Source organism: Anabrus simplex, chromosome X (assembly GCF_040414725.1).
Source record: "Anabrus simplex isolate iqAnaSimp1 chromosome X, ASM4041472v1, whole genome shotgun sequence".
Lineage (NCBI taxonomy): Eukaryota > Metazoa > Arthropoda > Insecta > Orthoptera > Tettigoniidae > Anabrus > Anabrus simplex.
The window spans coordinates 191,784,116-191,807,656 of NC_090279.1; the positions used below are offsets into that span (position 1 = coordinate 191,784,116).

At 37.9% G+C, this 23,541-nt stretch overlaps 1 protein-coding gene across 5 annotated transcripts in view; it reads left to right on the forward strand.

Annotated features, from left to right (window-relative positions):
- Positions 1 to 1,137: 1,137 nt before the first annotated feature.
- Positions 1,138 to 23,541, forward strand: part of LOC136886117 (apoptosis-inducing factor 3) — a 59,754-nt gene continuing 37,350 nt past the window's right edge. For 2 of the 5 annotated variants that reach the window (XM_067158864.2, XM_067158865.2), the window contains exons 1-2: positions 1,451 to 1,577; positions 19,097 to 19,171. In XM_067158864.2, coding sequence (XP_067014965.2) covers positions 1,487 to 1,577; positions 19,097 to 19,171 — 166 coding nt within the window. In that variant the 5' untranslated portion in view covers positions 1,451 to 1,486. Of the gene's footprint in view, positions 1,353 to 1,450; positions 1,578 to 1,632; positions 1,819 to 19,096; positions 19,172 to 23,541 lie in introns of those variants that run through there. The other 3 variants (XM_067158866.2, XM_067158867.2, XM_067158868.2) reach the window with 3 other exon arrangements.

The following is a 23,541-nucleotide window of genomic DNA, read 5'->3' on the forward strand; positions in this document are numbered from 1 at the left end:
GCATGTGCTGCGGCCGGTGGCACTCCCGTACCTTCAGGGGCTGCCCAATGCTCTGTTTCAGCAGGATAATGCCCGCCCACACACTGCTCGCATCTCCCAACAGGCTCTACGAGGTGTACAGATGCTTCCGTGGCGAGCGTACTCTCCGGATCTCTCACCAATCGAACACGTGTGGGATCTCATTGGACGCCGTTTGCAAACTCTGCCCCAGCCTCGTACGGACGACCAACTGTGGCAAATGGTTGACAGAGAATGGAGAACCATCCCTCAGGACACCATCCGCACTCTTATTGACTCTGTACCTCGACGTGTTTCTGCGTGCATCGCCGCTCGCGGTGGTCCTACATCCTACTGAGTCGATGCCGTGCGCATTGTGTAACCTGCATATCGGTTTGCAATAAACATCAATTATTCATCCGTGCCGTCTCTGTTTTTTCCCCAACTTTCATCCCTTTCGAACCACTCCTCCTTGGTGTTGCATTGTCACTGTCAGTCAGTGTATGTTGAGGGCTAAAATCACGATTGCGGGTTACTGGGGTGGTTGGCAGTGTTATTTGTTGTGTGTGTCTATTCTATCCTCTTTGGTGTAGAAAGAATTTGTTGGGATAAACACAATCAATCAGTCCTCACGTCAGAAGAATTAACCAGGCGCGGTTGAAATCCCCGACCCGGTCGGGAATTGAACCCGGGGCGGTCTAAACCGAGGGCATCGAGTCTATATAGACAACTGAGTGGAAATTAATACGCATTCATGATAGGCTTACAAGCATTCAGTTATTCAGTGACTAATCTAGCCTATATATCTTATATCCACTTTTACAAGCTGTGGAAGTTTTGTATGATGTTCTAGAGGAGGTAACAGGTAACAGCCGTACTAGAACAACAATAATCAAAATCATACACCTTGTACTAGAAATTGCTACTTGACCAAAGAGTATAGAATAGACGTGACCGTCAGACGTCTATTCCGTCTATTCTATCCTCTTTGGCGGTGGACCTCAACTGGTCACGTGCTCCATAGAATATTATATAAGATATTTCAAGGAGTTATTATTCCGCTGTCGCAAGATAATTCTATGGTCATTCATTTGCCCAAAGCCTGGCTATTACGTAACACCTGCCCCGCCTTCTATTCGGTGGGTGACAGCTGGTGCCGTTTACGCAACCACTTTGGAGTGGCGTGCAGCTGTGTTGAACAGCTTTGGTAATTATTATAAAGAAAGATTGGCTCCTCCTAGCATATTTCCCCAAATATAGCTCAGAAATTGACTAGAATGTAAAGTGACAACAAAGAATATTTCTTTCTCTTTCGCTTTTTGTTGACATCAGTTAGCCAAGAAACGAATCAGCTGGTAAGTAGCATACTACGACTACGGTAATGATCTGTTAGGTTTCTCATTCTGATGTACCATAGTGCTAATTATTTTTTTCTCAGTACCGTAATGCTATTACTTGGATATCTGGCAAAGTTCTCGTGTGTAACACGATGAACGTGAATTTATTTATTCGTTCCTTTAGTGCAATACCAAAACTTGCGCAGGTTTTTATTCGATGTGACTCATCTGTGCTAATATCACGTAAGCGATAAATATAGATCCTGTGAAGGAGTGCCACTTTCATTGTACCATTATAACCTATCAATGTGAATTCTGTATACACTATACTATTGTGTATTTGTTCACATCTTGATTTCTTAAGCGGGTAGTACTGTACTGTTGTACGGAAGAGTTGGGATTGTGTTGCGAATTGCTAAATAAATTGCCATTCTTTATACCTCTGGATGAAATTCCATTAATCTGTGTAGTGCTCTCGAATAAGGTAATAACATAATTCAGCACAGGCATTTCATTTGTTGTACTCAAACTAATTGATGATACTCTCGAAAATTAATTCACAACTCCTCCGAGTTTCAGTGGCATTAATTGGACTTCGTATTTTGTGGCAGACGTAAAACATTTAACCCAGAAACTTTTCTTTAGGGCGTATCATATTGATTATGCTAATAATTCTTGTTCTTCATTGTGGTAATCTACCCTTTGAGGGCAGTAAAGTGGTAATCAATAGATAACCTTTTGTCTTCAATAATTGAAGACTTTTTGGATAGACGCCCATCCCCTATATTTATATAAAACTGCCTTAGGTTGGAAGTAGCTTGTAAAACAAAAAAAGTGATTTCTACTTTCAGCTGCTCCAAGGATATTTCAGTTCCACTTCCTCCTAAAATATTCACGACCATACTAGATATTTGCGAGAATTGACTACTGGTAGTGTTTTTGACTTTCTTACTGTTAGTAAAATTCTTTCTTGAATAACATTCTTACTGTTGGTAAGTAACTAGATTACTGAAGTTGACACGGTCATGGGATACCCCATGCCTTAATTTAAACATACATTGTATATGGCAAGTGTAAGTTAGTGTGAAAATTGTATAAAGTGATGTCAGCTGGGAAGAAACTTACGAGAATTGAAGGACAGATAGGATATAAACAGAACTGAATTACATGGATCACTTCAAGTAGTGGCACTTTTTTAGTGCTTAGGGTGTGTGTTCTCTTTGGATGATAGTTTTGTAAAAGACGTTAAATCAAGGTGTAACAAGGCTAATGCAATTCGCTCCCATTTATGATCAAAGGTAATTGTGTAAGAAAGAAGTGTTATTGGATGAAATTATCTTTACATCAGTCTGGTGTCAGATAGGCTTTGCTGTACAGGAGTGAAAGCTGAAAGCATCAGGATATCTTATTCATTAATGGCTAGTAACAGACTTGAAAGTAGCAACAATGATTGCTGGTACAGATAAGTGGGAACAACGGGAGGTAGGTACTCAGAGTGAGGAAATTATTATCTGTGAGTAGATGCGGAGAATATATTCGCAGCATCTCCACCTTGTGGTAAGAGGCTATTTTTCAGTGCATGTGGCTTGACTGCAGGGCACCTATTAATAGTTGAGTCAGCCTCCCTTAGTCATCTCTTGTTCTCCTCCAACCCTGGCAGCACTAGGTTTGTGAGGTCTAGGGAGTATTTCACTTTCACATCCTTTGCGGCCCTTCCCTTTCTTTTGTTGATGCCTTCATTCTTCGAACGATTGGAATGAATGACTGAAAGAAGCAAGCTGTAGGCCTACTTGTAAACCTGTTTTGGTGGTGTGATCATGTGAGATGGATGAAAGAGGATAGGTTACCTAGGAGAATATGGGAATCTTTCATGAAGACCTAGCGAGTTGGCTGTGCGGGTAGGTGTGCGAAGCTTTGAGCTTGCATTCAGGAAATAGTTGGTTCGAACCCCACTGTCGGCAGCCCTGAAGATGGTTTCCCATTTTTACACCAGGAAATATTTGGGCTGTACCTTAATTAAGGTCACGGCCGCTTCATTTCCACTTCTAAACTTTTTCTACCCCATCGTTGCCATGTGTTTGAGTCATCAGTCCATAGACTGGTTTGATGCAGCCCTCCATGCCACCCTATCTTGTGCTAACCCTTTCATTTCTACGTAAGTATTGCATCCTACATCTGCTCTAATCTGCTTGTCATATTCATACCTTGGTCTACCCCTAGCGTTCTTACCACCTACACTTCCGTCAAAAACCAACTGAACAAGTCCTGGGTGTCTTAAGATGTGTCCTATCATTCTATCTCTTCTTCTCATCAAATTTAGCCAAATTGATCTCCTCTCACCAATTCGATTCAGTATCTCTTCATTCGTGATTCGATCTATCCATCTCACCTTCAACATTCTTCTGTAAATGGCAACGATATTAACTCTTGTTCATGAACTCTAATGCTTAATTTACTCATTTAAACAAACAATTTTACTTTAATTTGTCCTTATATATACTATTATCCCCTTTAATCTGATAAGCATTCTGCCAGTTTTGCTCAGTTATTATGTTTTCGGTCAACTGTGTAACACTCATTATATTCAAAATAGTAAAATAACAAGAAAAACATTGATTGTCCTTTTTTTAAAAATTATATGTTTAGTTTTTCTAGAGTTTATTTGGTCTTCAATAAAATTTGCATGTTTCTATTAGCTGGTCATCTCGGAGTTTATTGATTTTCACCATCTACCTCAACATGTGGGTTGCATTCGTGAAACACCCGTTGCAGTAGGTTTTATTAAATATTTAACATACTGGGAAAAGTTTTATTACTGGGTGAGTTGGCCGTGCGGTTAGGGGCGTGCAGCTGTGAGGGCATCCGGGAGATAGTGGGTTCGAGCCCCACTGTTGGCAGCCCTGAAGATGGTTTTCCATGGTTCCCAATTTTCACACCAGGCGAATGCTGGGACTGTGCTTTAATTAATGCCACGGCCGCTTCCTTCCCACTCCTAGGCCTTTCCTATCCCATCGTCGTCATAAGACTTATCTATGTCGTGCGATGTAAAACAAATTGTGAAAAAAAAAAAAGTTTTATTTAAAAAAATAACCTGTAGTACACACAAAGTAAGAGCTATCTTTTGCAATTGATGAGATTTTGATCAGTTATTTCATTCTCCAAATTCGTATTTTCAACTGTTCAATTGTAACACCAGTTACAATGGAATGCCTGAAATATAAAATTTACTAGCAATTACCCACGGCTTCGCTCGTGTGGATTTTATAATTTGATCATAGTAATCGTTCCTCGGCGCTGTACTAAGAGACTGTCTGAAAATTCCTAAAGTTAAAAACTCGCCCAAAAATTGAGTTTCATTTACCCCAAAAATTCTTTGTAAAGCATGTTTGTGGTATTACCTTTTGGGGCTAAAACAACCATGCGACATAGAACTGTACATGCGAGAAACAGTCTTCTCTCAAGTCAAAAATAAAAATACGTTTCTATATTTTTAAAGGAGATTCCAAATACCTATTCCCATATCCGTAACATATTCAGTTTTTGAGTTATACATAAGTATCCCATAAGAGGAATTCAATCCCTTGATCAGTCCTTCCCCTACCCGATTTATGTGTATTTTCCGAAAACAAAAATACATGTTTCCTTATTTTTAAAGGAGATTCCAAATATCAATTTTCACGTCTGTAACATTTTCAGGTTTTAAGATATGAGTATCCTCATAAAAAATAATTCAACTATTTTTCACTGCTTTTCACCCTCTGTTAAGTGCTCTTTCCGAAAACAAAAAGGTACAGGTTCCTGTATTTTTAAAGGACTTCCCAAATACCAAGTTTCTTGTCTCTAGCATGTTAATTTTTTGACATAAGTTTTTGAGATATAAGTATCCTCACACAAAGAATTCAACTAATTTTTCAATTCATTCATTAACCCCCTTATGTGGATTTTCCATAGACAAAAGATCACGTGTTTCTTTACTTTGAAAGAAGATTCCAAATATAAATCTCCATTCCTATAACATCAGTTTTTGAGATAAGTATCCAGAATTCAATTCCTTTTTCACCCCAGCCCGTTAAGTTGATCCCCCCCTCCAAAAATGCATGTTTATTTTTTAAGGTGATTCCAAGTAAATTTTCACATGTGCAACCATATGTTTTTGAGATATAAGTTTCTCCATAAAAAGAATTAAAATTTTTCACTTCCTTTCACCCCTCTCGTCTTAAGTGAATTTTCCGAAAAGCAAAAACTTGTTTGCTTCTTTATAAAGGAGCTTCCAAATGCCAATTATCCCGACTGTAACATTTTCAGTTTTGAGATATATGTATCCTCGTAAAAAGGAATTAAACACCTTTTTCACCGCCCCCGCCCCCAAGATGATTCCCCCCCCAAACGCGTGTTTCTTTATTTTTAAAGGAGATTCCAAATACTAAATTTCATGTCTGTAACATCTTTAGTTTTTGAGATTTAAGTATCCTCATACAAAGTATTCAACTCACTTTTCAAATTAATTCAGCCCCCTTAAGTGGATTTTCCAAAGACAAAAGATTACATGTTTCTTTATTTTGAAAGAAAATTCCAAATGCAAATTTTCATGTCTGTGACATCTTCAGTTTTTAGATATAAGTATCCTCATGAAAAGTATTCAACTCGTTTATCACTCCTCCCCCGCCTGTTAAGTTGGTTTCCCCCTACCCAAAAAATGCGTGTTTCTTCATTTTTAAAGGAGATTCCAAATACCTATTTCCACGTCTGTAACCTTCAGTTTTGAGATATGTTTCTCCAGAAAAAGTATTCAATTTTTTTTTCTTTCTTTCACACTCCCCACTCAAGTGAATTTTCCAAAAACAAACAGTACCCATTTCTTTGAAATAGCTTCCAAATACCAATTATCATGACTGTAACATCTTCAGTTTTTGAGATGTATCCTCGTAAAAGGAATTCATCTCAGTTTTCATCGCCCCTCTACCAAGTTGATTCCCCCCTCCCATGCAAATGCGTGTTTGCAGGCTTCCTTATTTTTAAAGCAGATTCCAAATACCAGTTTTCACGTTTTTAAAATCTTTAGATCTTTTGGTATGTATATATACATTCTCATACAAATAATTCAACTAATTTTTCAATCCTTCCCCCTCCGCCCGCCCCCCCCCCCCCCCCGTTAAGGGTATACGTATTCAACTCGTTTATCACTCCTCCCCCGCCTGTTAAGTTGGTTTCCCCCTACCCAAAAAATACGTGTTTCCTTATTTTTAAAGGAGATTCCAGATACCAATTTTCACGTCTGCAACATATTCAGTTTTTGAGATATACTGTAGATACGCTAATTTTTAAAATTCACCCTCTTTTTCAGTTCCCCTTAAGTGGATTTTAATTTGTTAATTTGCAGATATAGTCTTTTTTAAAATTCACCTCGTTTGTCACTCCCGTCCACCCCCTATTCATCAGATTATCCAAAAACACAAAAATACGTGTTTATTTTGAAAGGAGATTCCAAATTTCAATTTTCATGTCTGTAACATCTTCAGTTTTTGAGATATAAGTCTCCTCATAAAAGATGTTCAACCCCCTTTCCCCATTTTTCGCCCCCCTTAATAGGATTTTCCGAAAACAAAAAAATACTTGTTTATTTTTAAAGGAGATTCCGAATACCAATTTTTACATCTGTAAACTTTTAAGTTTTTTAGATATAGATATCTCATTTTTAAAATTCATCCCCCTTTTCACCCCCTTAGCGACGGAATATCCAAAAGTCCTCCCTTAGCGAGTTCCTACATGTTAATATGAATGTATCCCCAAACTTTAATTTCTTTATGTCCAGTAGTTTGGGCTCGGCGTTGATGAATCAGTCATTCAGTCGGGACAAGTAATTTTATATATAGATTTGTGATGTTTTCTGGTGTCAATGGCAAGGTTATATTAACTGTTGGTGATACTACCATATCTTATATGTAACAGCTGTTGTTGTTGTTGTTGTTGTTATTATTATTATTATTATTATTATTATTATTATTATTATTATTATTATTATTATTATTATTATTATTATTATTATTATTATTATTATTATTATTGGAACACCACGTACCATTGGTTCAGTTCACTCTCAGATCAGAGGAAACTACATGTAGGGGACCTATCCTTTTCCCCTGACCTTCCATAGATGCTGTAAAGGTTTATGGTTAATAAACAATGTATGAATGAAAACCCAGTCCATCGGATTTTACTGAAGCCCAGGATGTCAATCTTATGATAGATTAACATCTTGTGCCTTCCACAGGAATGGGAAGTTACCTACTTGGTCCAGCTGGTAGCATCTTGAAAGGGCCCCTTGCCAGGGTTACAGCAAAGTTCTTAACAACAACTTTGGGGGAGAAGACAGTTTTTGGAACGGTGCAGTTGGCAAAGAGGCATTCCAGTACGCAATCTGCTGCTTTGTTGATTAAGTAGGGGACTACTAAAGGCTAAGGGAGTTCACTCTGTCTGAAAAACCCTCGACTGTGTTACGCATAGCATCTCCACAGAAGAGGAAAAGACGAATTGCTTTCACCCATGGCTTGCTGGAGTGGAGAATTGATGTTTCCCTGTGGGTGGGGGTGATAGAATAACACTCACGGTATCCCTTGCCTGCGATAAGAGGCAACTAAAAGGGGCCCCAGGGGCTCTGAACTTGGGAGTGTGGGTTGGCGACAACGGGGCCCTTACCTGAGTCCTGGCATTGCTTCCACTTACTTGTGCCAGGCTCCTCACTTTCATCTGTCCTATCCGACCTCGACAGTATTAGAGCACTCAAGGCCTAGGAAGTCTTTCATTTTCACACTCTTCATGGCCCTTGTCTTCCTTTGGCCGATACCTTCATTTTTCAAAGTGCCGGATCCCTTCCATTGTTTCTCTCCGATTAGTGTTGTATAGAGGATGGTTGCCCAGTTGTACTTCCTCTTAAAACGGTAATCACCACCACCTGGAGAATTGATGGGTTTTACTATCCATTTCTTGTTATAAGATCAAATTGGAGTCTTGGCCCTTTAAAAAATTATAACGACAGCCAGGTCTTCATTGAAAATCGTGCCTTGTGTGGTCTATTATCACCTTATATATTCTGATCTTATCAGTTAGTTACTTTTCTTTTTTTTTTATCTATTTATTTGACCTTTTTTTTTTTTTTTTTTTCTTGCAACCATATCTTGGTTGTTTGTTTTGGGAGCTGTATTATCACAACCCATTACTTTGTGCACAGTAAGTGGGAACAAAGCTTTCACTTTCTAAAAAGCCTCCTGTGATGTTAACATACTACCTATCTCAGTGAATAACTGGATTGTCCAGTTAGATGAACCTTTCGCTGATTTTTAGCTGTTTCAGGGTTTGGAAAGTCACAGTAGGTTACTTCCCATTCCTGTGCAAGGCAATTTCAACTGCCCTCTTTTCATATTCACCTCACTCCATGCTTACGCCAAAATGATTTGCTCTTTCACTGTTGAACACACATTGGTCAGGACTAATCTTTACCATAACGGTTGGGAAACTGGTACTACAGTCCAAGTCAGTATTTATGACTAGACTATAGATCATTCCATATTAAGAAAACAGTGCAGCTCATACGGACCTACAAGGAGTGAACACATCCCTTCCTACATGCCCATAATTCCTTGTGATTAAGGAATATAATGTACTTTATATTGTATTTTTAAAAAAACAGGATGAAACATTTTCTGTCCATGAGTTATTAAATCATCATTTCTTCGCTCCAGCAAGCCGGGTGCGGTTGTGTACGAGCCGCCTCCAGTTTGTTCTATCCATCCACAGATGCTGCTCATATATGCGACACCAGTTCACATCTCTGATTTCAAGGTCCTTCATTATCTGTTTTTCCCAAACATCACGAGGTCTTCCTCTTGGTCTTTTCCCAGGAACATTGTGGTCAGAGTATGTTTGAGGAGTCCTGTGAGGGTTCATTCTTTTCATGTGACCATACCATTGCAATCTCTTCACTTCTAGAGTCTCCAGCAAGCTTTTTTCCAATCCAAGCTGTTGTCGGATATCCACATTCCTTATTTTATCCATTTTTGTTTTTTGTAGACAAGAACGGAGGAACTTCATTTCTGTTGCCTGAAGACGACTCTTTGTTGGTCGAGTAAGTGTTCTGCTTCCAGGCTATACGTCAATATAGGTACTAGGTATATTTTGTACAAGCTGATGTTGGCAACTAATGGAAATGTTTCATCCCAAAGTATTTTTAATAACTCATATCAGGGATTAATATGAGTTATTAAAATGACTACTTAATAATTTATATGTCATATATACATTCGCAGGGAGGGAGCACATCCAATCGCTTTGTTGCCTTCCTTCATTTTCGTTCCGAGTTGCTCTGGTACATGTAACGTGTAATCTGTTACTCTGCAAATTGCTGGCCGCTTATCACTGTTGAAGAGAACATGTGCGAATTCTTTCTTGAATATTAATACAGTGATGATATTTGCAATCTGGCTAGGGCTTTTCATAAAAATAATCAAGGACAGGTACTTAGGAAGAAATAAAATCAAACTGTGCATAATGTACTTATTTATCTTTCTCTAAAAAATCCAGATAAAAGTCCCAGCTGGGTGAGTACAAGAAACTGCTGAAGCAACGGGCTTTTCTGAGAGGAGCCTTGTTGCTGTAGAAACCTAAATAAGCCTTCCCTAAACTCCCTTTATCTTAGATTTCATAAAAATATTTAGCAGCTTAGTTTCTTCCTACTTTTAGCTTGAGATTGAATACAGAGTTTCACACATTTATGTGCTGTCATTTTCCTGCAATGTTGTTGAGCAAAGCCATTCGATATGGCAACCTTGTTGTCAGAAGACCACTACTGTTTTCTTAACATGGAGTGACCTATAGGTATATGGTCTTCCTCAGAATTAGCTGTATGGTAATGCCACTCTGTCCCGCGGTAATCTCATTACATCCTGTGTGTACTTTAATGTTTGCTCTGGGAGATACTTGGTTCGAACCCCACTGTCAGCAGCCCTGAATCTGGTTTTCCATGATTTCCCATTTTTACACCAGGCAAATGCTGGCGCTGTACCTTAAGGCCACAGCTGCCTCCTTCCAACTCCCAGGCCTTTCCTCTCCCATTGTCGTCATAAGACCTGTCTGTGTCGGTGTGACGTAAAGCAAATTGTAAAAAAAAATTCTGTCTTATCTGTGCCTTAGTTTAACCGTAACATTCTTACTGCCTATACTTCCCTTGAAACACTAGCTGGTGATGGGGGATTATTGTATTTAGAAGTACAACTGAGCAACCATTCTCTGTTAACACTAATCACACGGAAAAATTGGATGAACTCTGACCATAATGATGTTTGAAAATTAAAGATTCCCTAGGCTTCCCAAACCTAATATCGGGGTCAGAAGAGAACAAGAGGAGAGGTCAGACAAGAAAGAAGAAAGTGAGGAACCTGGCACAAGCAAGTTGAAGCTATACCAAATTCAGCTATGGGGCATTTTGGTCAGCGACCCATGCTCCCAAATCAAGAGCTTTGTGGAGTTACATAACATTAATCTTTGTAACAGTTACAACTGATCTGCATGTAGGACAGATCTTCTATCAGTTGTTTACCTAGTCTTTTCTTAAATAATTTCAGAGAAGATGGAAAGTTACTGAGCATTTTCTTTAGTAAATTATTTCAGTCCCTAATTCCTCTTGAATTCCAACTTTATCTTCATACTGTGATTTTTCCTACTTTTAAAAACACCACTGAAGCTTATATTCGTCTAATGTCATTCCATGCTATCTCTCCACTGACAGCCTGGAAGAGTTTCTCTCCTTACTCCCAAGTCTTTCAGTCCTAAATATTGCATCATTTTCAGAACACTACCCTTTTTATTACAAGTAATAAATTTCATCTTGGTCCTAGAAGGAAAGTAGCATTGAGCACAGTAGGAACTCTGGTGTGAGTCAGCCGTGAGGGGTGTCGGGTGATTTTGGTCACAACCACATCAGAGTCGCTTTCCACCTTGAACGCAATTATTAGGCCTAGTCGATTTCATCTGGCAAGAAAATTCCCCTTTCCATACATAAATGTTGAATGTTACAAGAACTTGCAAAGCTACACACTACTGTTTTAATTATTTATTAAGAAATTTTAAGATTCCTTTATTTAGGATAGTGGCTGTTCATGAACACATCTTTTACATCAAGAGGTTGCAAACAGTAACAACGAAGAGAAAAAACATTGACTCTTTAGACATTTAAACCGTTTATTTTGTCAAGGACAAGCTTGCCTGGTGGCCATGATCATTAAGGCAGTGAAGTCTAAATGGTCTGACACCATGGTTAGCCGGTTCGAGTCCTGTTGGTTGAAAAAAAATTCACTATCAGAATGTTGGCCGGTAGGGTAGGGGAAGTTGTAGTGTACAATTTCTAATCAGTAGATTGTCTACCGAAAGCCTGGATTGAATTCCAAACCTCTCCACAGTGCTCATGTGGAGCGAGGGCATACGACTCTGCTGATGGTGATTCATCCGTTAGATGGGGACGTAGGCTATGTGCCGGTACTGGGTTTCACCCTCTCCCTTCGTACTATCATATATCACGTCATTCATTTCATCTCAATAACTCCTCTGATGAGGTTGGCGTCAGGAAGGGCGTCTGGTCATAAAAACCTGCCTCACACCCGACCCCATTGAGAAACTGGATAAGGGTTGGACGTACATTTAGTCAAGGACAAGTCGGTTTCAATATTGTGTTTTACCTATGTTGTGTTTTTGTGTATGTTTTAACTATCATTCAAGATCACCGCTGAAGATGTTTTTCGTAGAAAACAAAACATGTACCAACAAAAAAGAATTAAAATAAGTTAATGTTATCGTAATGTAAGAAAAGGGGTGGAGGGGTGGAACTTCCCAAACGTACAAGTTGGAATTTGTTATATACACTACTCTTTTGTCAAATCACCAAGAACAAACTAGTGCTTTACTTTGGATCTTTACCAATTCTCAAATCAAGTAATCCTGGTGAGGGTCCCAAATACTGGAACCATACTCTAGTTGGCATCTTACCAGAGACTCATATACCCTTTCATTTATATCTTACTACAACCCCAAAATATCCTTGTAAAACCTGTGAAGAGATCTGTAACCATTATTTACAACCTCGTTAATGTGATTACCTCAATGAAAATCTTTCCTTATGTTAGCACCTAGGTACTTGCAGCAAGGCACTATCACCCCATCAGCACAGAAATTAAAACTGAGAGGACTTTTCACCCCTGTTCATCACCATGCCATTGTCTGCTGTCCATCTCACAACTTCATCAAGGTCTTTTTGGAGTTGCTTACAATCCTGTAACTTATTTATTGCTCAATACAGTATAACATTAACAAAAAAGCCTTATGTGTGATTCCAATTCTTTATCCACATAGTTTATTTCTTCTTCAGTTTTATTATAAAAAATCTCTTTCTGTATTTCCTCTTCTCGTATTTTATTTCTTTCTAAATCTTTCTTGACCTCTTGTATCCAACTCGTTATTGACTTGTTATTTCAAAGAGACTTGAATATCTGTTTTGTCAATCTATCATTGTCCATTTTATTGTCGTCGTCTGATACTTGTATCAGAGTATTCATCTCCCTCCTGTGTTTCTTGCAGTATTTGAATTCAGGGATGCAGATTCCTTTGATGGCTAAGGAGACCAATCCTAGTATGAAACGTATGACTACATTGATTGCCCCTTAAAGAGGGTGGAGGTTGTGGTGTTATTTACGCCTCTGAAGTTTTTCTGCTTCCTGTCTATGATGTTTGCACTCAGATAGTGCAACAGCAGCTGCAGTTAGTACTTGTACCCCAGCAAATGCGGTCCATTCATTCATTGTATAGTTGTGTCCAAACAATAGCGATCTCTTTTGTAAAATATTGTTTCTGTTATATTTTCTATGTTCTGGTATATTTCCGTATCTATATTTTAAAAGAGTTTACTAAAAACACCTTTGGTAAGTCCGTCTGCCCATTCTACTGGACCGATTTGATTTGTTTTATTCACTCCGGAATTACCTGCCGGTGAATCATGAGACTTGGATAGGTCCCAAATTCAGCCAACTTTGGGTTATCATAAAATTAAATCATTAAATGATCACTCCAATAATTGCAGCCGAAGGCTTACCTTAACCCGCAATACATTCTGTACTTTGCAGGTTGCTAAGCGACTAATACTTTAATTAATATTCTGATATATAGGATTTTCATCCTTAGTAATGTCATTGCATGCAGCCACATTTGATTACTACCTGTCAACCCAGAGAGTATAAATTTCCTCTGTTCACGGAAGAATACTATTCCCTGCTAGGTAATCTTTGATTCTCTAATGTTTCCCAGCTTCCTAATGTATTCAGCACATGGCAGAGCGTTCTTAGTAACTTACATGCTGCGAAGAGAAAGAAGTCTGCGTACAAACAGACCTCATCATGACATATGCGTTAGACATTGTCTGGGAACACCTATCGAAGGATAACTTAGCTACACGAGAAAGAGTGAAGGCCATGAAACTTTAGAGAGTTCTCTGCCTGGCAAAAAACTCTCCTTGGAGACTAATTATGAGCTCACAAGACAGCCGTTCTATATAGAAGAGCTGCCTTCTACGACACAAGACCAAGAACTGCAGGATAAAAATGCGAATATATGGATAGTTTTACCAAACAGGCGGCATCATGACGTTATGAATACGAGCTGCGGCATACCATAACACACTTCTTATTAAATGTTCATGAAACCATAAAAGGGAAGGCAAAACAATATGGCTATGACAGGCATAACAAGACGAGTTATCTGACTGACCTATGTATATTGAATGCTGCGGAGCATGACGGTTCCTCTAGTTACTTCTTAATTTCCTTTGTTTTGTTGTTTTTATTGGGCCTAAGATTTTTCTCATGATTCTTCTTTCTAGTACTTCCAGTTTATTTAAACTATAGTTCAAAACTAGACATTCACTAGGTAAAGACATTCTGTTTTCACCACTGTATTGTAATGCTTAATTTTAAGAGTTTTATTAGATTCGCGTTTCATGTAAAAATTCTTAGTGATGTTATTCACTCTTTCCATCTTGTGTAACCTTTCTTCTACAGCAGATTTTTCTGAACCATTTTCTTGAATTATTTCTCCCAGGTATTAGAATATCTTTACTCTCTCTCTCTCTCTCTCTCTCTCTCTCTCTATATATATATATATATATATATATATATATATATATATATATATATATATATATCTTGATTTGTCTCCAACTGTGATTTTTTTTCCCAAATTCAGTCTGATTACATTGTATTTTCCTATTTTCTTGAAATATTTTGTGAATGACCTCTTATCTGTTCATTGTATCTAGTGCAAGGCTCTTGTCTGTTTTGTTTTCTCTGCTACCTTGTGTGTGCCTAACAGGTATGAAGGACAAGGCTTTCTCTTTTTTAATTAGCCTTGTTTACTTGCTTGTGCAGCATATGCCCTCAAGAGAAAGTGTCTTTGCTTGGTTCTCTCTAGTATTTGATTGCTTTGTTGCCTACTCTTTGCTCAAAATTGGCTCACTAGTGGTTGTTGTTATTAATTTAAGGAATAAAATTATCATCCTCCTCCTTTCGCCTTACCCAGCCCTTGCCATGTCAGGGCATTTGACACTTTTCCATCTTCCTCTCTCCTTCCACCATTCTTCCATCATTTTGTCTCAGGCAGTATTATGGGCATTATTCCGGTATAGTCCGGTTCCATGACTAAGTGGTTAGCCTGCTGGTCTTCAGTCACAGGGGTCCCGGGTTCGATTCCTGGCAGGATCAGGAATTTTAACAATTATTGGTTAATTTCGCTGGCACATGGGCTGAGTGTAAGTTTTGTCTTCATCATTTCATCATCACGATGCGCAGGTCGCCTACGAGAGTCAAATCAAAAGACTTGCACATGGCGAGCCGAACATGTCCTCGGACACTCCCAGCACTAACAGTCATACGCCATTTAATTTCATTTCATTCCAGTATAGGGGTGATGAAAGCTACATAAAGAAGATTTTGAAGTGAGTGAGAGCTTTGGAAGATTTTAATTTTGATACTATACCTTTAGTGAGTGAGCTCTAAATTAAATAAATTTTGTCCATAACTCATAGAGATTTTGTGTTTCTAAATCCTATACTATTTATCATAATCATGGATGAAATTCACAAGAACATTAAACAGAGATGGGGGAAGACAGGCAACAAAAGCCATGTTGTTTGCAGGTGATACGGTGATATGGGGGCGAGGATGAAATGGAAGTACAAAAGCAAGTAGATGTATGGAATCAAGAGATAGAAAAATTTGGGATGAAAGTAAGCACAGAGAAAAGTAAAACAATAGTGATGACAAAGGGAAGGAAGAGGAAAGATAAAACTTAATAGTAAAATTCTGGAAGTGGTTAAAATTTTCAAGTACTTGGGAAGTGTGATCATAGAAGTTGGAAAGATAACCGAGGAAATTGGGAAAAGAATACAACAAGCAAATGGCTTCTACCAGAGTGTAAGGGGTATTGTGTGGAACCAAGATGTCCCGAAGAAATATAAGAAAATGTTATATTCAACGTATTATGAACCCATACTAACCTATGCAGCTGGTTCGTGGACTACAACAAAACAAGAGGAGAGTACAATGCAGGCAGCGGAAATGAAATTCCTAAGTTAACAGGAAAGAGACCACAAGGAAGACCCTGAAAGAGATAGACAGATTTAGTGTGGGAGTGCATAGAGAAGAGGGGAGAAAAACCAAAGATGTACTTAAAAACATTAAACATTGTCATATTGCAAACATTTGAGGCATCTGTGTGTGTTAATTATTAAAGGAATTGTCAAAAGAAGACAACGAAAGATCAGCAGTTTCTTCAAACCAGTAAGCGTGTCAACTGTGGTCAGTGAAGATGTGCCATGTTTTAATTCTGTACTGCACTAGTTTGTATTTTGTAGGGCTTAATACTATATTGCATTATATCTTGTGTACTAAATAAACTTTGTATTTCTTAAATTCAAAATTCTGTAGGCCCTACACGTTCTATTTACCTTGGCTCATTTCATAAGTTTTTTTGTATAACCCGGACTTTCATTAATTTGGACAACTTAGAGCCCCAATTAGTCTGCATTAATGAGGTTTTACTGTATATGCCTAATAAACATGGAAGTTTACAAACAAGGTGATAAAACAGTTAATTGTTTTTCAACAGCATTGCCTTTAGAGATGCTTGATGTCTGAAGAAATATTACAGAGATTGGACTCCCACCGTCATTCAACTATTGTGATGGTGGTGGTGATTTTAAGTACAACTGGGCAACTGTCCTCTATTAACACCTATTAGAAGGAAAATGTAAGAGGTCTGATATTTCGTAAAATGAAGATATCGGCAAGAGAAAGGGAAGAGTGTGAAGATGAAAGATTCCGTAGGTCTCGGATACATAATACCATTGGGGTTGGGAAAAACCAGTTTATGTAGGGAGGTCGGATAGAAAAGATAAGAACGTGGAGCCTGACTCAAGTGGAAGCTATGCCAGACACAGCTACGGGAACCTTGGTCACAACAAACGCTCCCAAGTTGAAAGTCCCTCGTCCCCCTTTTAATCGCCCTCTTACGACAGGCAGGGTATACCGTGGATGCCACAGGGAGAATTTAACTGCTGTGAGTGAGAGTCATATGCAATTTGCTGGCCACATCCTACACGTGTGAGTATACTGTCATTTTAATAAGAGTACACTACAGTTGACACTTTGTGGAGAGAAAAGAAACAAGACCGACCCTGAAGAACTTGGCTTCGAACATTCGAAAAAGATCTCTGTTAACATAAATTTATGGAGAGTGCTCTTAAATACAGACACCAGTAGAAATTGACTGTCATTTTCTGCTATTGAAGAATACTTGAATAGCGTAATTGGTTCAGAAATACATACAACAAAAAATGTTTGTCAATAAATGCAAAATTGAAACATTATAAGACTAGTCCAACCTGAAATAACTTACGGAAGTGAAGCAAAAGAATAAGACAAAAATTTAAAAATAGAAAGAAGAATAAGAACATGCATTAATAAGAAATACCAAAAGGAGGAGAATGGCATATCATTCCAAATGCAGCAGTATATCAGGAAATAGAACCTATAAGGGACTTCATAAGAAAGAAGAGAATATCATTCTTTGGTCATCTGTTGAGAACACCTCAAGACAGGCTAATACGCAGAATTTTGGAAAAGCTTTGGAAACAAAAACAACCTGTCTGGATAAAAGAAATAAGACATGAAAGAATTACACGTAACACTGGAGGATTTAAAGAATAAATCAAAGTAAATAAATTGAAGAATAATAAAATTAGATTCCTACCAAAATGTGATAATAGAGAAACAACTCAAAGGGTATTTTTAGAACAAGAACGGCAGTGATCAGATAGAATGAAGAAATACGGGAAGAACAGAAAAGAAAAAAACCATAAAACATCATAAAGACCAGACAGAAATTGATTACAGTGGTCCAGTATGGCTGTAAAAGCACAATAATAATAATAATACAAATTTAAGAATTTGGAACGTAAAGCTTAAAGAGCATAACATTTTGCTGGTAACTTTGGGGAGAAAAAACAAAGGCATTGAAATAAATTGCGTAGCATTTGCAGACGATTTCACTATATTGTCAGAAAACCTAACAAGTGCAACAACACGAATCAATCTCTTGGAAGAAATAGCCAACAAGACAGGTTTGAGAATCTCCGTAGAAAAAACAAAATTGATTACAAACATCAAGAATGCTCCAAAATTTTTGGCAACAGATATTGGTCCAGTAGAAAGAGTAATAAAATTCAAATATCTGGGAGAGACAATTCAAGAAAATGGTTTAGACAAATCTGCAGTAGAAGAAAGGGTACACAAGATGGCAAGAGCATATGGTATCACAAAGAATTTTGTAACAAAAAGTGCCTATCTAAAAATCTTAAAATAAGGCACTACACTACAGTGATGGAACCGGAATGCTTATATGCAAGTGAATGCCTGGTACTAAACTATAGATTACAGTAGATAAACTAAAGGTACTAGAAAGGAGAATCATGAGAAAAATCTTAGGCCCTGTGAAAACAATAGAACTATGGAAATTACGATCTAATGATGAAATATACAGGAACATATAAAACACAACAGAAACCATAAGAAAAAGGTGATTGCAATTTTGGACATACTTACAGAACGGATGATTCCAGATTAAGAAAAAGGATTTTCAAGTACTTTCAGGACAAAAAGGTAACAACTAGCTGGATTCAAGATGTAAAGAAAGATTTAAAAAGAAATAAGAGAAGAAGAAATTATGGACAGAGAAATTTTTAGAAAGAGGGTAGTACGTATGGAAGGATTCCAAGCAAGATTGAACAAGAAGCCTGGTGCAAAGTGGTCTGAGGACAGAAGGAAAGAGCATAGTGAAAGGATGAAAGAATGTTGGAAGGAGCGGAAGAGAAAACAACAAAGTATGGAGAACTGAATTGAAATTGGCACGTGGTCCTTAGCAGGCCTCATCAGAAACAAGAAGAAGTAGAAGAAAAGGAACTATTCTGACGTGTTTAACAAAATATCTAACGATGAAATGTACAATGAACACTTAATGCTAGTATTAAATTGCTTTTTGAGCTATTTACTGGTTTATCCTTATATTCTCAAATTATTAGTGAATGATACATTTTTTTATTTCTTGATTTTTTTCTTCTTATATGTATTATGACTTGAGAGATTATTTTTCTGACTCTTTTATATTGTTTTCAGGTTTAAGTGGCTGCTCGAGACAGGTTCAGAGTATCAGGATGGGTGCCAGCAATACCAAGAGTTACGACCTCGGAGGTAATAAGTTAATTATTTAGTATGGTCTCTCTTTTGGGAATCATTGATAATGCGTTGTGTGTGCAATAGCCATAGGAATAAAATGTTCAGTCTGCTGAAACTAATTTTGAGTACTGCCTGAATAGGAAAACATGTGATAACAGCAAAAGAAAAAAGAAATAACTTATTTAACAGTTATAAAAAATAAAAGAAAAAGCCTGAAGACGGCAGTGTATGAGATGTGGAGATTGTCCGTGTCCCATGTGTTTTAACGTTTGTCCTGTTTCCTCTCTCTACTGCTGTTTCTTCCCACACTTCCCGGCTCCATGGCTAAATGGTTAGCGTGCTGGCCTTTGGTCACACGGGTCCCGGGTTCGATTCCCGGCAGGGTCGGGAATTTTAACCATAATAGGTTAATTTATCTGGCATAGGTGTATATGTTGTCTTCATCATTTCATAATCATGATGTGCAGGTCACCTACGGGCGTCAAAACAAAAGACCTGCACCTAGCAAGCCGAACTTGTCCTCGGACACTCCCGGCATTAAAAGCCATACGCTGTTTCATTTCCCACACTGACCTATCATTGTGTTTGTGTTCCTTTTCATGTTCCTGTCTCTACATAAGACTTGATTTGTCACTTGTTTGTTTCTTTCTGTTACTTATACAGTAAATTTTTGATTATCCGGATTAATGCGAATATTACAAGTGATAAAGAGCCTCCGTGGCTCAGGCGGCAGCGCCCGCCCTCTCACCGCTGGGTTCCGTGGTTCAAGTCCCGGTCACTCCATGTGAGATTTGTGCTGGACAAAGCGGAGCGGGACAGGTTTTTCTCCGGGTTCTCTGGTTTTTCCTGTCGTCTTTCATTCCAGCAACACTCTCCAATATCATTTTGTTTCATCTGTCAGTCATTAATCATTGCCCCAGAGGAGTGCGACAGGCTTCGGCAGCCGGCACAATTCCTGTCCTCGCCGCTAGATGGGGGCTTCATTCATCCCATTCCTGACTCGGTGGAATGACTGGAAACAGGCTGTGGATTTTAATTTTCATTACAAGTGATAAATATATTTTTTGATCCATATTGATGATATTTGATTGAAATAATAAGTTAATTTATTAATTTGGCCACCTAATTAATACAATAAATACAATAGATAATAAATAAATAAATAAATAATTTATTATATCGATTAGGTAGTCAAATTCATAAATTAATTGTTATTATTTCAATTAATGCGGATAACCGGAAAACACAGATATTCCAAAGAACACATTTTCTTACCAGAAACTGCGCATTTACTGTGTTCACAAAACATGCTACACATCACATTTGAAAACTTAATTTGTGTGTAACTTGCCAGAAACTGACAACTTAATAACAAAGTTACATTTAAAATCACACTGCATTTTGTATTACTTGCTTTCATTTCACGTTTGGGAAATAATCAACTTTTTTTTTTCTGTTTCTATTTTTCAGACACAATAAGAAATGTAATATAGGTTAACACTCATCGTTAGTGATTCGTTTTAGGGGCTATTATTGAGATCTCTTGTCAGTGGTTAGAAAAGTATGATCAACATTGCATTCCTCCTGGTGATCTTTAAAGAGTCTGCTTTCACATCGTATCAACACAGAACATTGTCCAGCTCCATGGCTAAATGGTTAGCGTGCTGGCCTTTGCTCCAGGGGGATCCCGGGTTCGATTCCTGGCCAGGTCAGGAATTTTAACCTTCATTGGTTAATTCCAATGGCTCAGGGGCTGGGTGTGTGGCCATCGTCAGTACTAGAATTTTTCATATGTAGGGCCCCATCCTCGCAGATGTGCAGGTCGTCTGTACAACGTCAACTCGAAAGACCTGTATCGGGCCTCTTCAGAGGCCACATGCCATTTTTATTAACACAGAGCGAGAATTCTGAAAGAAACCGTCCAAGAAGAAAATGTGAATCTTTTTATTTTACTTTCAATTTTAGGGGTGCTGGATGTGATCTACATTTAGCTCCTAGGGAAATGGTTTGGCAAAGATGCAGGCAGGAAGTCGGCTGCAGACATGTACAAGGTTAGTCACCTGAAGATAAAATGGGAAACAATGGAAAATATTTCAGGGACGACCGACTGTGCGAATAGTGTCCATAGCGTCTTCTGATGGTAAAACGTGAGTCACATGCAATATAGTTCTCATTATAACAGAATACAGTATTCAGGCTTTGTTTTTTTTAATTTCTTTTTTAATCGCCAAACTATGTAACGGTAATCTTAAACGGGATAATAGTGTTTGCCGTATATGCAGTTAATGACTCTCTCTGCAGCAGAAAGATGATAGTTCTCCTGCACCATTAGAGTATGGTTCTAGTGTATGGGACACTCACCAGAATTATTTGATAAAAGGCCTGGAAGTGATTCAGAGAAAAGCAGCACGATTTGTTAAGAAAATACTGCAAACTTTGGACTGGAAAGACTTGGAAGTAAGGAAACGAGCTGCTTGACTAAGTGGAATGTTAATAGGTGCTATTTACTCCTGTATTGACTTGTACAATCATAAAAACTATTTAAAATAGGATGCTGGAAAATCTGCCGTGCCATTACACTTTGTTAATGAATCTTATTTATTCACTAAAAAAATGGTACATGTTTTGGAAAAAACATTTTCTTCCTCAGTGATAAAATAATTTCATCAGTCAAAGTTGAAGTTCAAAATGGCGCTTTTATGTAATAATTTATAACTGCCTTCCCAATTCTTTCTGATTCTTTCATCACCAAAAACCTGCAATGTGTTAGTCTGACATTAAACGCAAAGAAAAAACAAGAAGAAAGATACAGAAAACTCATGCAGTCATCACACTGGACACAGAAATACACAATAATTATTGTATTGTAACATTTTATTTATTATTATTATTATTATTATTATTATTATTATTATTATTATTATTATTATTATTATTATTATTATTATTATTGTTGTTGTTGTTGTTGTTGTTGTTGTTATTATGAACAAATACATCTAATCGGAAAATATCCCGGTGGTAGTGGTCCCTTACAGTAGTGTGATAATAAGGTAAACTTAAAAAGATAATTACCCAACAACAGCAACAACAACAAAAGTACAACAAGCAATTCCATGGAAAGAAAATATTGCAAGAAATACTACAAGTTTAACAATCTTAAGTATATCCAGTGCTTAACACTACAGCTTACAATACTACAGGTTGAGCTTACTATTAGTTTAACATTACAAGTAATAATAAAGGAAAGTTAAAAACACAGGTAATTACCCAAGAACAGCAATTACAACAGACAGTTCCCTGGAAAGAGAATACTTCTAGTATAACATTCTAAATCAAGCAGAAGGACACAAATTCTGTGTCCATAATTTACGACTTTTACTTTTCATTGTACACTAGCACTAATGATCTTCAAAAATGGTGAACATAGGCCCACTCCGGTCAATTATACAAAGAAAATTTAGCTTTTCTATGCTTCCAATATTTCTTCATTCTCTCAGATGATGATGATGATGATGATGATGATAATGGTGTGTGGCCTCCAGAGAGGCCTGGTAAAGGTGTTTTCCTAGTAGACGGCCTATTAGGCGATCTAGATGTCTGTGATGATGGGGCCCTACCTAAGATTATTTTTAATGCTGAAAATATCACTGCCTTTGAGCCGGACAATATAACCAATTAAGGTTTAAAATCTCCAATCTGGACGGGAATCGAACCCAGGACCCCCTGGCACAAAGGCCAGTGCGCAATCCTTTGGCCCTGGAGCCGGACGCAGGAAGATATACACTTGTGTAATGATGGCAAGGAGTAACTAACTCCTTGACCAGAGATGATGCACAAAAATAAATTATTGCAAACCACCCCTCGTCATGACAGTAGACCCGTGTGCAAGCGCCTGGGCATTAGGGAAAAAAAACTACATGCTTGCTTTGTTTTTTAAATAAAAATCCAACAGTATGTTGAATACCTTTGGAGATGTGATTGGGTATGTCAGGTAGTTACAGTAAATGTATTGCACCGTCACAGTCCATAGTAAATCAGCTGCGAGACGGAACGGTCGAATGTCGAACTTATATACATACAAAGTTGCCCCTTGCCCTTCTGGGCTAACTTGTGAGCCTGTAGGGACGATCACAGGACTCTGGAAGTCCCTTTACCACCTTCCATTGTCTTCTGGTCCGTATAGTACAGGGTGAGCAACATAAAGTGGAACCAGTCCCCCAACCTACACGTGGGAGGTGCATGCGTAACAGGAAGTCCGCAATAAATATATTGTCGTATAAACTATTTCTAACAAACAAACAAACAACACAATAGTGCACTACACTCCTATTTTTGCATTATGCAGGGGTACTTGGTGAAGCTGATTAGGCCTTTCAGTACTCCAA